Here is a 16,701-nt window from a genome sequence, read left to right on the forward strand (position 1 = left end):
AACAGATCGGAGGTCGGCGAACGCAATAGCAGTGGTGGTGTGCGTGATCGGTGGCCGGATGGTGAAGACCCGCAACTGACTAGTAGCGTGCGCGCGGTAGAAACGTAGTGGGTGGCGATGGCGGTGGCATGGCAGGCTGGGGCGGTTGGTGGCAACACGACCGACGGTGTTCGTCGGTGATGTGGGCTGCGGCGACGGCTAGGGTTTGTATGGTGGCTGCTAGGGTTTGTATTAAAAACTAAGGTTTGTATTTTGGCTCTGATACCATGTGAAGCTTAGGAAGTAAACCTAGCTTTTAATATGTATAAAATCACTTAATTAAATTCATAGATTATACACCTATATATATATATACAAATACAATGGGCCATGGGCTCTATTATAGGATTAACCCTAGACTATAACCATATAACTCAACAGATGGTACCATCCCCCTTCAAAAAAATTATGTCAGCTGATGTGACTTTTGTGGAAAACATGCCTTATTTTGATCATTCTCATAACAGCCAAACAGTCACAGACATAGACCCAATTTCATCTTAGCCTGATCTAGATTTTTCTTATTCTTTGTCTTATTCTGGTTTGGTTAATCCTAAGGATTCATCAAATATGACTCAGGAGGACCCTACTCCAAGTACTCCTCCCCTACAGGTCTATTCAAGACGGAAGCAGTTGGTTTTTAGCCCTATGCATATCCAAGAATCCAATTCATCTCCTGAACCTGCTATTAAGAACACTAACAGTTTCCTTGAAATCTCATCAGGTAAATCTCCTATTAATTCCTCTGGATCTATAACTAAACGTATTGAACCTGTGAGTGAGCCTGAAATCTCTCAAAGTGATCTTGAATTGCCTATTGCCCTTAGAAAAGGCACTAGGACCTGTACCAAGCATCCATTGCATCTATTTTTGTCCTATTCCAAATTATCTAACCCACATAAAACCTTTCTGACCAGCCTACATACCATACCTATTCCCAAACACTTTACCGAAGCTATTGGGGATGAGAATTGGAGGAATGCCATGGAAGTCGAGATGGCAGCCCTTGAAAAAAACCAAACTTGGGAATTGGTTCAATTACCTAAAGGAAAACACCCGGTGGGATGTAAATGGGTTTACACAGTTAAATATAATTTTGATGGGATATTAGACAGATATAAGGCTAGGATAGTAGCCAAAGGATACACTCAAGTATATGGTATAGATTACCTAGACACATTTGCTCCCGTTGCAAAGCTAAACACAGTTTGAGTACTCCTATCTCTAGTTGCTAATCTAGGATGGCCATTGTTGCATTATGATGTAAAAAATGCTTTCTTGCATGGAGACCTAGAAGAGGAAGTTTACATGGATTTACCACCAGGATATAGTCCAACTACCCAAGATCATGTAGCGTGCAAATTGAAAAAGGCTTTATATGGTCTTAAACAATCTCCCAAGGCTTGGTTTGACCGGTTTATGAAAGTAATGCTTACTCTAGGGTATAAACAAAGTCAAGAAGACCACACTCTCTTCATACATCACTCGTCCACAAGGGAGTAACAGCTTTACTTGTGCATGTGGATGATATTGTTGTGACTGAAAATGAACAAGGTAGGAATAAACTTAGGGAATGCCTAATTAAGGAGTTTGAAATTAAAGAATTGGGAAGATTGAAATACTTATTGGGCATAGAAGTTGCCCGCTTAAAAGAAGGCATCTTTATTTCACAACAAAAATATATTGTGAATTTGTTAACAGAAATCGGACTACTAGGTTGTAAGGCAGTTGAAACTCCAATTGAACCCATTCATAAATTGGGGGAAGTCTTAGATGATAATGAAGTTGATAAGAGGGGTCCTACCAAAGGCTAGTGGGAAGACTAATTTACCTAGCTCATACTCGACCAGATATTGCATATGCAGTGGGGGTGGTTAGCCAATTCATGCATAATCCAAAAGAAACTCACCAAAGGGCAGTTTATAGAATATTGCATTATTTGAAAGGAACATCGGGAAAAGGTATTATGTTCAAAAGGGGAGAATGCATGATGCTTGAAGCCTATACTGATGCAGATTATGCAAGGTTAGTCGTGGACAAGAGATTTACATATGGGTCTTGTACCTTCCTAGGGGGTAACCTTGTGACTTGGAGAAGTAAGAAATAAGGTGTAGTGGCCTGGTCGAGTGCAGAGGCAGAATTCAGATTCATGACTCTAGGAGTTTGTTAGTTGTTTTGGTTGAAAATACTACTAGATGACTTGAAAATCACTTTGGTAGCACCTATGAGACTCTATTGTGACAACAAATCAACAATAAGTATTACTCACAATCCAGTCCAACACGACAAAGCTAAGTATGTTGAAAGGAACATACATTTTATCAAAGAAAAATTGAATAGTGGCTTGATTTGTACCCCATATATATCATCTTATGAACAACTTGTAGATATTCTAACTAAAGGGTTACCCACAGCCATTCATTTATCAAAAGATGACTAGCAAGCTTGGAATGGATGATATCCATTCTCAATCTTGAGGGGGAGTGTCAACGATTAAAGTTTAAAGCTGGATGATTGGCTATCAAATAGAAAAGGACAAGGAGCCAAGAAGATAGGAGCTGATTAGAAAATAAAGCCTTATTTATTTTAAATTTTTTAATCTCTTATGTAAATCTGTAAATTATGAAGTTATCCAGTCCTACTAATTAGGATTGTAATATGTTCCTAGTTTTTAGGAGAATTATTAGGAGATTTCTCGTATATTTATTAGCTTACACACGGAATGGAAGAATCAAGGAATTCTATTCTCTTCAAAGTTCCTTTTAACAGATTCTTGGATTGATCAATAATAAAATAATTTATATGACCCTCCTTTGTAATTTTTTGCACCTTCTTTATCTCTCTCTCTCCACCCCTATTTCTTTGTTTGAAGTATAAATGGAAAAGCCACTTTGTTTGCTTGGATGCTTAGAAAGGAAAAGCCAGCACAGAAAGTATGTTTCTTTGCACTTTTGAGAAGTACTTTTAGAAGATAAAGCAGAAAATTAATTCTTTACCTCAAAAGAAAAAACTTTTATTTATAGAAGCAAAGAACAGCTTTCACTTTCTCATGCATGGCACATTCTTCTATTGCCCAAATTCAAATGTATATACATACACACACATACACTTGATAAGCCCTGTATCCAAAAAGATGTGCATGCAGCAAATAATGCATAAGTGTAAAATACCCAAGCTTACTTACATGGTGTGTATCATTTTTTGTATGCATACAAATAAAATAACCATGTATGTACCATCTCTCTTTTACTTTTATTGCGTACAATAACATCTAGTCTTCTTATGCATCTTTGGATATGCTTACATAAACATATTTGAGTACATACATCCATATCTATGTGGGAAGGCATAGAGACCTATTTTTTATGTGCTAGTTTATATCAATATGCATGTAGATATTAGTTATAGCATACTTGTTTGAGCATGTGTATGTCCTACATCTTAAAAAGTGTGTATATGAATGTGTATATGCATTTTAATTTTTCCCGATGATCTTATTCTACATAGTTTTATCACTGCAACTTCTATTAAAAAGATAATCATGATGTTATTCTCACTTTTGACAGCCCGAGGAAGTATAAGAAAAGTGTTACATGTGTTAGAGCAGTGCTGAGTAGGTGGACTGTGCTTTTTCTTCATTGTTTGGTTGGTAGAAAGGTGTTGGAGTTTTTCTTTTCTTATATGGTTATGGGTAATACAATGGCCTTTGCCAACCTTTGCATTGGATTTTTTTGCATGCATGAAGGCAGAGTTGCTTAGGGTTCAGCCATCACATGGTTTGCACTTTGATTTGCTTTTTTATTTTGATTTTGTGGTGTATATGGTGTGAGGGGAATAGGAGAGCCTTTGAAGGTTTAGAGAGTCAGAGTTTTTGTTTAAAGGGAAAGATTATTTCTTCTCTTTTTTCTTGGTTGGAGGTTGACTCTCCCTTTTTTGGTTATCCATTTTGTTGTTTATTGATGATCTCTTTGTTCTAGATCGTGGATAGTGTGAAGTTATAGTCCATATGTGCCTTGAGTACAGCGTTCAACCACCCCTGTAATTCAATCTTTAATAGTTTATGCATCATCATTTGTTGAAGAAATTATGACTTTAAAAAGCTACTATAAGATATGCTTCTACTCCCCTCCCCCCTCCATTCCCCCCTCCATTATATTATTCTATTTTGGTGAAATTAGAGAATACAAATATTTTCTTTTTACACCTTATGTTTGATGATGAATCAATCATGCAATAATTAAAACTTGGTGTTGGGAAATATTTTGCTACCAAAGAACTGCTACAGAAAGACTTTTGGCACCATAACTTATTACTATTTAGGAACCATCTGGTCAGGAAGTGAACGTGCAGCAGTATCCCTCTAGCAAGACACCATGTGAAGGGCACTCTCATGTCCCTTAGCTATCAACTATGCAATTATGGTTCATTTGTGTCTCTTTAGGCTGGGCAGGGATAGGAGTGGCTCATGTCATGTCATGATGTAGAATTACCTTAGTTGCCTTCTTACCTCTTTTAGTTAAATAACAGCAACAATTATATAAGCCTTAATCTCATTAATTGGGGTTGGCTACATCAATTCTAGACCTCTATGCATATTTGTCTAGAATTCATGATGTTTGATCCAATAAGTTTTAGGCTGGTTGTTGGTTACCTAAGGCAACTATCCTCCAGTTGGGTTTGAGATTGGCTAGGAGGAACACCTTCAACACTAGAAGTGTTACAGGGATTACTTGATCCACAGTCTGAACTACTTCTTTTAGTTTAAAAAAAAAAAAAAAAAAAAACTCTTTTGGGTTTGGGAAATGCCATGTTCAACTTCTTAATTACTTATCAAATCTCTTTGTTTATGCAAGTCTAGTTGTTTCTGAATCATCATTTTGTTTTTCTATTGAATTCCTTATCTCCCTATTACGTGTTCTCCTTTTCTTCAAATTTCTCATCATTGATTCAATGTCTCCTTGTTAGTCTTCAATTGAATTACTTATTTCTGGCTAATTTTATTCATATCTAGAAAATTTTTGTTAAGTTAATTCCATCCCATTGGTTACCTTTTCCTTATGGTATTTTTTAACATCATTGATTTATTTTCCAATTTTTTTCTTGTGTACCTGATTTTGATCCCTTTTATAAACATGTTTCTTTACTTATATGCTGTTCAGTTTTCTTATTCCATGGCATATGTTACTTTCATCATTATTGAAAGTTCTCCAAGATGGCAAGGTATGACATGACTGGGATTGGAATAAACCTTAGGGAAGTTCCAGATGGGAATGGAGCTGTGAAAATGAAGGTGTTAGGGCTCATTTTGGATGGACCTGCCCATTCTGCTGGTGTGAAACAGGTTTGAAGCCAAAACTGTAGCTACAGATGCTATATACATTTGAAATATCTGTTTCTTTCTACTATGAATAGACTTTTGCTACTGAATCTTGCAATTGATTTAAAGCCAAAGTCAGTCTATGCTTATTTGAATGTTTAAATTTGCTATTAAATTTCCTTTTACCAAGTAATTTGCTTACCTGTATTAATTTGAGTATCTTTTAATTGGTGGCATAGCATATATATGCAATTCATGTGTGAATTTACTTGTCTATATTATTTCTTGGATGACTCATGTCGCTGAACCATATTTTGTCTCTTTTCACTTGGTTGAAGATGGACTCGTCCTTTTTGTGCATCCTTTATGATGCAGGACCAGATGTGACTTTTAAAAAAAGATGGATTCCTTAGATTAGATGGATTCTTGTGATCAAGGACTAGAATTCCTATGTGACCAAGGATTAGGATTTATTATAGTTGTAACCTAACATAAATAGTCTTTTAAGAGATTTTGTAGGCAGCAATTTTTTATTCTATTTCAACTTTTGAGGTTTTCTTTCTTTTTTTTTTTTTTTGATATTTATGTTTGAGGTTTTGTTAAACCCTAAATTTAAGATCTTCATTTCAGAATTGACCTTACACTGTTTTTACCCAATTTTTGCATTTGTTTTTGCTGATTCTTCTTCCTATGCCACATCACTTTGTTTTATAGTTTATAGATGATTTAATAGTTCTTCATTGAGGATATGTGAACTTCCAGTTCCCTAGTCTTCTCTTCTATAGGGTTCAGCCCTTCAAGGAATTTTAGTAGTCATATACATCATTATTTATCAAAAACATTATGACATGTTCTCTTTTTTGGAAGGATATTATCTGTCAATATCTTAAAGTTGATTTCTACCATAGTTGTCAAAAGGGTAAGGCACACCGAGACCTAAAGGTGGGCAAGGTGAGGCATGGGCTTTTTGGATGCCAGGTGCACATTTATTTAAAATTTGTATAAAATACTTAAATGCACCATTCTTTTCAGTATATTTCAATAGAGAGGTAAATGAAAATCATATAAAAATAAATAAAAAATTAGAAGAAAGAAAAACATAAAATTGTTTTATTGTTACATAAAAACAACACAAAAAATTCATTGAAATTCAATAAAATACGAATTTCAATGAAAAACAAAGAAAACCAGTGAAGTCTGAAGAGTGGAAAAGAATCTAAAAATAAAGAAAAAATGACAAATAAAAAAATTGTGTAAAAATACTTATATTAATTGAACTTATGGGATGAATATAATTATAAGGGATCCAAAATTTTTATAGAAGTACTCATGTTGACAGAACTTTCTAAACCTGGAAGGTGATTCTTTTGGTCTTATAGTTTGAAGTGTTCAACAACAACAACAACAACAAGATATCCAGCCTTTATCTCACTATATAGTTTGAACTTCATTGAAATTAAATAAATGGAACACAAACTTGATGTCAAAGAAAAAGAAAAACAAACATGAACAAGTTCCATCAATGTATAGGCAGAAGACAAATAAAAAAATACGAAATAAAGAAAAAAAAATGCATGTAAAAGTGAAGAAAACCTAACCCTATGTTTGGAAGAGAGGTGGTTAGAAAATAGAATGGTACATAGTGGAACAAAATGTAAGGGTAAAATAAGTAATGTAAAGTTTGTTACTCATGTATTCTTTGGGAAGAATGAAACGTAAATGAATGTAATATAACTTTACTTTGTATTACAACCCTTTGGGTAGAACTCATCCCCAAAAGCTAGTTGTTGAGAGGAGGGTATCCAAGAGGTTATAAACCCCACATCAAGAGTCCATACTTCTTGATGTGGGATAAGTCCCATACTTTGCAATGAACCATAACATACCACCACGCTCCGCAGCCCCGGCGCCCACGTTGACAGGTTGGAGCCACGCTCCGTAGCCCCGGCCATGGCCACACTGGCAAGTTGGAGTCATGGAGTCGGCTCTGATACCATTGTTACAACCCTTTGGGTAGAATTCACCACCAAAAGCTAGCTATTGAGGAAAGAGTGTCCAAGAGGTTATAAACCCCACACCAAGAGCCCATACTTCCTGATGTGGGACAAGTCCCATACCTCGCAATGGATCATAATACTTTGTTTGAATTGAGAATGGAAGGGGATGGAATCATGGAACAGTTAAAAAAAGAAAATAAAGTTACAATTATACCCTTTTTACTTTCAAAATAAATAAACAAGCACAGAAACAATAAGGGTCAGATAGTAAAAATAATAATAACCATATTTATAAAATTATTTTCTCCCTTGTTTGTAAGCAAAATAGGGGTACAACAGGGATGGGAGAGTGTCATGTACCCCCCCGCCTCCATTATGAAACCTCCATCCAAATAAGGGAAAGACTCTTTCATCCCCTCCCTTCCCCTCCTGTACCCGCCATCCAAACATAGGCTAAAAAAATTTCAATAAAACTCAAACAACAGAAGAAAATGAAAGAATAGTCGCTGAAGGTAGTTCGTGTGCCTCCAGTGACACTACCAATGAAAAGTAGGTCACCGGAGGTAGTACCATGTGTTGGAAACTTGCGGACACGTGGGACGTCTGGAAAACATTTGGTTACCATCTTCTTGCTGGTCTCTCATCGATCTTTGGGATTATGTTTTCATGTCGAACATAATAAAAAACACGAAATATGACCCAAGTGCAAAAGGGCATGCCTTGCCACTCAATCTAAGGCTTGTGCCATTGAGCCTAGGTGTGCACCTATTGAGGGGACCTTGAGCCCAAGGGGAATTAGTAAAAGGTTGGATGTGTGGGAAGAGTCCACCTCCTTGGACAGAAACCTGAAGAATTCAGGTAACTGATATGAGAGAATAGAAGTTAATATCAAAAGATATTAGACTGAAATATTCTTCAAAGCTGCTCCAAAATACAGAGGGAAACCCCTATTTATGGACCCCTCTAGGTTCTAGGACATATTGGACTCTTAACAGACTAAATAAATGACATTTGACTGAATTTTGGACTGCTCTTAATTACTTAGGCCTTGATTACGAAAATCAACTTTCCAAGACTCCTTAACTAACTTATTTTCCCCAGAACCCTCCATGGAGTCAATTAAAGGCTAGGCTGGAAGACTAACTTGCTACAAACATCTAGACTCCATAATTGTTAATGGTTTGCCTCGAGTAGAGTCTAGGATTCAGGTGGAAGCAACAAGTGTCAAGTATCTTCATTAGATAAGTGCTTTTATTCAACTGTAATTTTGTTATTAGTTGAGGGGTAAACTGGTAATGTCAATCCCGTTCATTTATATTGAGATGTCTGCCCACTTATTCTATAAATAAGGGGCAAGGGGGTAGGCGCTTGACACAATTCAAAATTACTGTGAGTGCATTTTGTGCGAATAGAAAGAAAAAGGCTAGAGATTGTGATAGTCCTTTGTAATCTCGGGTGTAAGTCAAGATTGTACTCGGGTTAGGCTGTGTATGTACTGATCATTCTAAATAAAGAAGATTGCTCTTGGTGGGAGGTTTAAAGGTTGGACATAGGGTCATTCCAAGAACGATTTGAACCAGGATAAATATTGGTGTTATTTTGTGGTTCGCCTTTATGATCTTATATCTTTTCTATTCTGATATTGTTGTCTAATTCTGGTCTAATATTTGATTCGTGAGTGGGTGCGATTGCAAGAGGTATTAAATCTGTCTAAAGAATCAATTTCCAGTGATCCTTAGTTAACATTAATTAAAAAAATACGAATCATTATTCTCCATCAATTCCCTCCTGCCCAGCAGAACTCATCTCCAACGAGTGAAAAGCTTGATATGTTCTATAGAGCTCTGGATTGTGGCGTTAAAGGTCTGCAACAGTGATCCAAGTGCTTTCTGAAATTGGTTTTTCCCTTCCACTTGACAAGAAATTTCTTATGATTCCCATGCCTTGTATGAACATTTTGTTTATCAAGAATGTCTTCAATATCTTCTCTTGCGTGTTGTACCTTAGAAAGTCTAGGAGTAGGTTGCCTTGGAGTTTTGTCTTCATCGGTTCCATAGTATTTGCTGAGATCCTCCACATTAAATATAGGGTTGATGTTCAACTCTTTTGGCAGCTCCAAAAAGTAAGCGTTGTTGCTCAATAACTTGAGCACTTTGTATGGTCCTGCCTTTCTTGAATGAAGCTTTTGGTAGGCACCTTTTGGGAAATGTTCAGGCCTTAGTCTTATCATTACTTGATCTCTCTCCTGGAATTCAACATTTCTCCTGTGCACATCCGCATTAAATTTGTATTGTTGGCTGGTTGTCATAATTTTCTTTCTGACTTTTTCATGGAGATGGTGAATGTGTGTAGCGAACTCTTCAGCGTCTAGGCTAGTTCTGGTTTCCACAGGTAGATGTACAAGATCAACGGGCTATTTGGGCTTCAAACCTGTCACTATCTCAAATGGGGAATGACTTGTGCTTCTGTTCACAGAATTGTTTTAAGCAAATTCGGCTGTAGGTATGTAAAAGCCGAGATCTAGGGTTTAAAAGAATGAGAGGCAGAGAGAAGAAGAATACTCGAGCACTGGAAATCTTATTAATTGAATGAATAACCAACTAAACAAGAGCTGCATATATATATGCAACTTAATTGATAATGCGGCATTACCGCTTTACACAAAACAATAACATAACAACTATAAGAGAGAGCATAAACGGAAGCAAACAGAAACAGAAAACTAATGCTATCTCAAAGTAACATTCTCTTCTACACTTCCCTTCAAATCAAGCTCCTCCAGTATCTCTGTACATAAGCTGTTAGAAGAGGCTTCCTTTGCAACATACTTCTACTTACCAGTACTGATAGGACTCCAAGTAAGTTGTAGTTTACAACATAACCGTTGAAACTTGTCCCGAGACAAACTCTTAGTCAGAATATCAGCAACTTGCTCTGAAGTAGGATCATAACGTATTTCCACTTCACCATTTTCAACTTTCTCTCGAACAAAATGAACATCAACACCAACATGTTTAGTGTGAGAGTGAAAAACTAGATTTTCTTCCATACTCTTGGCTGCCAAATTATCACACCAAACAATAGGAGTTGAGACAACAAACTATCCCAACTCTGTAAACAATGATTTAAGCCATAGTAACTCCATCAGTCCCAAGGCAACAACCCTATATTCAGCTTCCCCTACTGACCCAGCAGCCACAGATTGCTTCTTGGAACCCCAAACTATGAGATTGCTCCCAAGATAAACACAAAAACCACTTGTACTTCTTCTGGTAACTTTATAACCAGCATGGTCTGCATCAGTAAATACTGATAAGGTCAGATTTCCAAGAGTAGAAGAGAAGAACAAACCCAAATTAGTAGTGCCCTTTATATACAGAAGCAATCACTTGCAAGCTAACCAATGTTGGCACTTAGGATGAGCTGAAAACTGACTCAATTTGTTAACAACAAAAGCAATATCAGGCCTTGTATAGGTTAGATATTGTAAAGATCCTATAATTGTCCTATAGACAGCTGGGTTAGGAAAAGCTTCTCCTTCATTAGTCAAAGAAAGACCAGTAGTCATAGGAGTATCACAAGGCTTACAGTCTTCCATCCCAGCTTTCTTTAACAAATCCACAATATACTTGGTTTGGGTAAGATAAAGACCAGTCTTGTTTCTATATACTTCAAACCCGAGGAAGTAATTAACAACTCCTAGAGTTTTCAAAGCAAATTGCTGATCAAGATCACGAATATAGGCTTGAAGAGCAGTAGAGCTAGATCCGGTAAGAAGTATATCATCCACATATACTAACAAAAACAACACATACTTAGCTGTTCGCTTGATAAACAAAGAAGCATCAGAGACTGATCTAACAAACCCCCAATGAATTAAAGCTTTTTTCAGCTTATTGTACCAAGCCCGAGGGGCTTGTTTCAATCCATACAAAGACTTCTTCAATTTACAAACATGATGAGGAGTAGCAAAATTAATAAAACCTTCTGGTTGAGCCATATACACAGTCTCAACTAAATCACCATTTAAAAATGCATTGTTAACATCCACTTGTTGAATCTCCCAACCAAAAGACACTGCTAAGGAAAACAAAACTCTAATAGTGGGGGCTTTAACAACTGGACTAAATGTTTCTGCATAGTCCACACCTGGATTTTGAAGAAATCCTTTGGCAACTAATCTAGCTTTATACTTTAAAATGGATCCATCAGGCTTGAACTTCACCCGGAAAACCCATTTATTCCCAATGAGATTCATATCACCAGAATATGGAACCAATTCCCAAGTATTATTCCTTTGTAGAGCAGCATATTCTTCTTCCATGGCTTTTACCCATCGTGAGTCTAAAAGAGCTTCTCTAACTGATGCGGGTTCAAGTGAGCTCACCAAAGCATGAGGAGAAGTAACAAGTTGTTTGGCTTTAAGCCGAGTGAGCATAGGGTGCACAGAAGGGGCTGAAACAGTCTTAGGTTTGGGAGTTTTGGATATAGGAGTGGTAGAGGATGCAGGAGGAAATGTGGTGGCAGAAGATGGATCAGTGTCTGTTGATCTCAGAAAAGAACATGAGGAAGAAGCTACCAAGGGACACTCGCAAGAAGGAGATGAAGAAACAAAAGAATGGAGAAATTCAGTAGAGGGACCACTAGACTTGAAATCTTGAGGTAATGCAACAGGCACAGTAGAGGAAGAAAATATGGTAGAATAAGGAAAATCCTGAACATTAAATTGAACATGGCGAGTGGTATATATACGACCAGATGGATGTAAACATTTATAACCAATTTGTTGACTTCAAAACCAATTTGCGGAATGGAATGTGTGTGGAAGGGTGCTTGTGATTTCAGACAATTTTCTCAAAGAAAATTCTTTCTTACCAGTGGGAGATTCAAGGTTCTGCTCCTCGGGTGTATGCCTGCTTGCTTCTCTCTTCCTTGCCCTTGCCCTGGACAACACGGCCTCCTTGCCAACAGTCTTGGGCTTCCTGACAAATGTTAGAGATATGGATTGGCACTCGCTCACTGGAAGTGGAAATGAAATACTGAAGTCGTGATAGAACAAGAATTTTATTCAATGATCTAAAAGAGAAACACAAGATGGTTTCTTTGATAAAAAGAAAGGGAGCTCAAGTCTTTCCGTATTGGAAATTCTAGAGAGAGAGGGAGCTCGTCGGTTTTTCCGTGCTTACAAATGAAGAAGGAGGCTCCTTATATAGGCGGAGCAAAGCTACATCGGATGCTAAAAGCATACCGCACTCATAAAGCAAAAGCCACAGCTGGCCAGGCAAATAATTAAAGCAGAAAGTAATAATGTGCCGAAAGTAGAGGATAAGGCAGGCACATGTGTGGACCCTGCTCTGTCCGGGAATCTTAAAAAGCGAATGTCAGCCTTCCATGTGATTCATAATGTTGTGGTACTCCTCCTCTGTGAGGTTGTCCCACCAGTCTTGATCGTGCTGTTGTTCTTCAACATATCTAGCCTCGGCTATGATTTGTTGATGGTGCCGGTCCTCTTCAAATAAGAATGCTTCTTGGGTGATTGGTCCTCTGGGGATATCACTTTGTAGAAGTTTCTTAATTAACTGGTGTTCGTGAGAATTCCAGTTGATGAAATCATCTTGAAAATATATTAATTTTCGTCCTGTTGATTTAATCAGGTGATAATCCCTGTTAATCTCTTGGATGATTTATGGAACATGAACTAAGGCATTTCCTCTGTTATTAAGTTCGGATTATACTCTTTCATCTCTTTTTCGTGTTTGGTCTGGATCCATGGTGTAAGGACCAATTGTTGATGATAGCAGAGTTGTTGCAGAGTAGGAACAATTACGATGATGTGTATAGCAGCTTCATATTTTGTTTTGTTCCCTTCGGGCAGCCATTCTGGAGGAATGCTGTCTATGAAGACTTCGTATTTTAAATTTATTTCTGAACTTTGTAATTTATTACAAACCTCAGCAATGGCTCTTGGAGCTTTCTTGAAGTCGGTATCTGCTGTAAAGCAGAAGTAGGCCAACAATCCATAATCAAGCCATCTAAGATGGTGATCATGAAAGACAGAGATAGGGGCTTTAAGCCCTACCCGAACATGCATCTTCGAGTATCCTTCGATCTTTAGGATGTCAGGATCCTTGGTTGCAATTATAGAGCATATTTCGGAAATATATGCTTCTGGGTTTTCCAAAGCTTTTTCCAAAATAATTTTTTGAAAATTAATGGGGAGTTTATCCTCCATTTCTTTTATCAGTTGCTCTTTTTGTGACCCAGGTAAAACCTGTGGGCCTGTTCCTTTTTCTATGCGAGCGTTCAGCATCTTAAATTTTTCGGCTACTTTGTGTAGGTCCGATTCGAATCTTTTCTTGTTGCCAGTTGTGAAGTTGGTCCAGTTGGACTTCATCAATACTAAAGAAATGAGCTGCAGTCATCTCTCGCTGAATATCAAAACGCAGACCTGACTTATAACGTGTGATATGATAACGTTCTCCCTCATCAATTTGACATCGTACAGTCAAATTGTTGAATCTTTCTGTATACTCATCAACTGACTTGTCCCCCTGCTTCAAATTTTGTAATTCTTCAAACAGTGACTCCTCATAATCAAGGGGAAGAAATCTCTCTTGCAACTTTAATTTCATTTCCTCCCAATGGATAATAGGAGCTTGGCCAAGTCTGTTGATACGTGCTTCAATGTTGTGCCACCATATTCATGCCTGCCCCCTAAGCTTCATTTTTGCAAAACACACTTTTCTCTCTTCAGTCATCACTTACCAATCAAAATAATATTCTAAAACTGTTATCCAATCAGTGAAGGCTTGGGGATCTAGCTTTCCAGAAAAATCTGGGACATCAACTCTAACCCTTTTGGTGATATCATCATAGTCAAGGTTGTTAAAATCGGGATTTTAAGTGGGATCGACAAAGGGTCCATAAAATCGGATCGTAAAATCGAATCGTAAAATCGTAAGATTTTAGAGATAATTAAAAATACCCTTTAATTTTTGTAAATATATGTTTATAATAATATACTTTTGTAGAAAATGAATTAATATTATTTAATAACTTGATTATTCCTTATTATAATTCAAAAAATGATACTTCCCAAATATAACTCAAAAACTAGCAAGTTGGTATAGGCAATTTAGAGGCAAAATATAGGTAATTTAGAGGTAAAATATAGCTTAAAATTCTTTAGATGATGCTTCCAATGTCTTCTATTAGATTTAGATTGTAATTTTTTCTTGATTTAACATTGATTAAATCAAGTAATATCCCAATTTGGGGTTGGGTGGTCCATTAATTAATTACCTGTTTGTCTTGATTTACTTATGCAATCAATGTTAAATCAAGTAAAAATTATAATTTAAATCAAGTAAATTGGAACTTATGCAATTAATGTTAGATGCTATGTGATATTGGAATTTATGTAATCAATGTTAAATCAAGTTCCAATTTAGAGGCAAAATATAACAATTCATTGCATAAGTTCCAATGTCAGATGTTATGTGACATTGAGACGTTGGAAGCATCCTCTAAATTACAACTTAAATCAATAGAGGTCTTTGAATCGTAAAATCGTTTGGGGATCTCTGAAGCGTAAAATCGTACATGTAAAATCGAGATTTTATAGGATTTTATCCCAAATTGAATTTTACATGGGATTTGAATCGTTTGGGGGTCTTCGAATCGTAAAATCGTAAAATCGTACGCGTAAAATCGGGATTTTAACAACAATGATCATAGTTGTAATTCTGTTCCAGAAATTGCTCATAACTGCCATGAACTGGAGCTCTATTAAAAGGGTAATTTCGATTCATTGCATTTGGCCTGGTTGCTGCCCTTCGTGGTTGACTATCATTACTTCCAGCATCATGATCATCATTTAGGCCTTCATGGTTGTTTAAATTCTCATTGTCTCCTTCCTGTTGATTGACTGTTGTTCCCCCCGGTTTCCAGACTAGCAACTCAATTAGAGAGGTTATGAATATCTTGGGCAATACTCTGCAACAAATCATCTCTTTTGCAATCAGTGAGCCTGCCTTGGTACTCTCTTCTTCTTTTTGTTGCCATTTAAATGTAGGAACAGCTTTCCTATGCAGGAACAGTTTGGCTCTGATACCAAAACTGATGCAGCCCAGAGGAAAATTAGTAAAAAGTTGGATTTGTGGGAGGAGTCCACCTCCTTGGACAGAAACCTGAAGAATTCAGATAATTGATCCGAGAGAATAGAAGTTAATATCAAAAGATATTAAACTGAAATATTCTTCAAAGCTGCTCCAAAATACAGAGGGAAACCCCTATTTATAGACCCCTCCAGGTTCTAGGACATATTGGACTCTTAACAAACTAAATAAATGACATTTGACTGACTTTTGGACTGCTCTTAATTACTCAGACCCTTAATTACGAAAATCAACTTTCCAAGACTCCTTAACTGACTTATTTTCCCCACTCCATGGACTCAATTAAAGGTTAGGCTGGAAGACTAACTTGCTACAAACATCTAGACTCCTTAATTAAAAAAAATACTAATCATTTTTCTCCATCAGACCTTGCCTCAGTAGTATAGAAGTGCCCTCATTTGAGCCTTGTGCGTAGGCATGCCTAGTCTAAGTTACAAACTGGGCCATCTTAAGGAGAAATGAAGAGGCCAGTGCCCCCCTGGGAACCACCACCACCACAAGATTTCATGCACACACACAAAAGGGGCATGGCTGCAATGGATTGTATTAGTTTTCTCTGGCCTTCCAAAGCTTTTTTAGGTGGTGGGGAATTCTGTGGACCATAGTCAAATGAAGTTTATGCTAAATTCTGTGGTCCGCTCAATTGCCCCTCAGAAAAAGCTTATTTACAATTTTGCTAGGTTGGACATAAAGAGGGAAATAATAAGGGTGAAGTGTGAAGCTGGTCATGCATTTTATCTGCTTTGTGATCATACATCTGTCTCAGAAAATAGTCTTACTGTCACTATCCATGGAAATCTAAAGCTTGCCTTGTTTTCTTTTTTAAATATCCCATTAGCCTCAAACAAGATTTTTTGCTTTTGGAGGTTCATGATTTCCAAAAGGCCACTCCTGCCAAATTTATTTATTTGCTATCATGTTAATGATGTATTCCATAATTGGTCTTGATGTGACCATCTTGTGAGGACCATGTGTATGGTTGTCTGTGATCCATGGACAACTGGCAAAGATTGATGGCTTATTGTAAGTGACAAGTCCAATAGAATTAGCAATGTAAAAGGTCATGATATATTCACTCTTTTTGGCTTTATTTAATTAGGTTTTCTGGAAGGAGGAGAATCCATTCCTTGATTGGACCGAGGGTTTTTAAAAGTTCTAAGCACACTCAAGT

General features: G+C 37.0%; 1 protein-coding gene across 6 annotated transcripts in view; it reads left to right on the plus strand.

Annotated features, from left to right (window-relative positions):
* The window catches only part of LOC127794432 (carboxyl-terminal-processing peptidase 1, chloroplastic), a 55,569-nt gene that overhangs the window by 27,203 nt on the left and 11,665 nt on the right, over window positions 1–16,701 (plus strand). For all 6 annotated transcript variants that reach the window (XM_052325496.1, XM_052325495.1, XM_052325499.1 and 3 more), the window contains exon 3: window positions 5,243–5,380. In XM_052325496.1, coding sequence (XP_052181456.1) covers window positions 5,243–5,380 — 138 coding nt within the window. The remainder of the gene's footprint in view (window positions 1–5,242; window positions 5,381–16,701) is intronic.

This window comes from Diospyros lotus, chromosome 2 (genome assembly GCF_014633365.1).
Source record: "Diospyros lotus cultivar Yz01 chromosome 2, ASM1463336v1, whole genome shotgun sequence".
In the NCBI taxonomy this organism is placed as follows: domain Eukaryota; kingdom Viridiplantae; phylum Streptophyta; class Magnoliopsida; order Ericales; family Ebenaceae; genus Diospyros; species Diospyros lotus.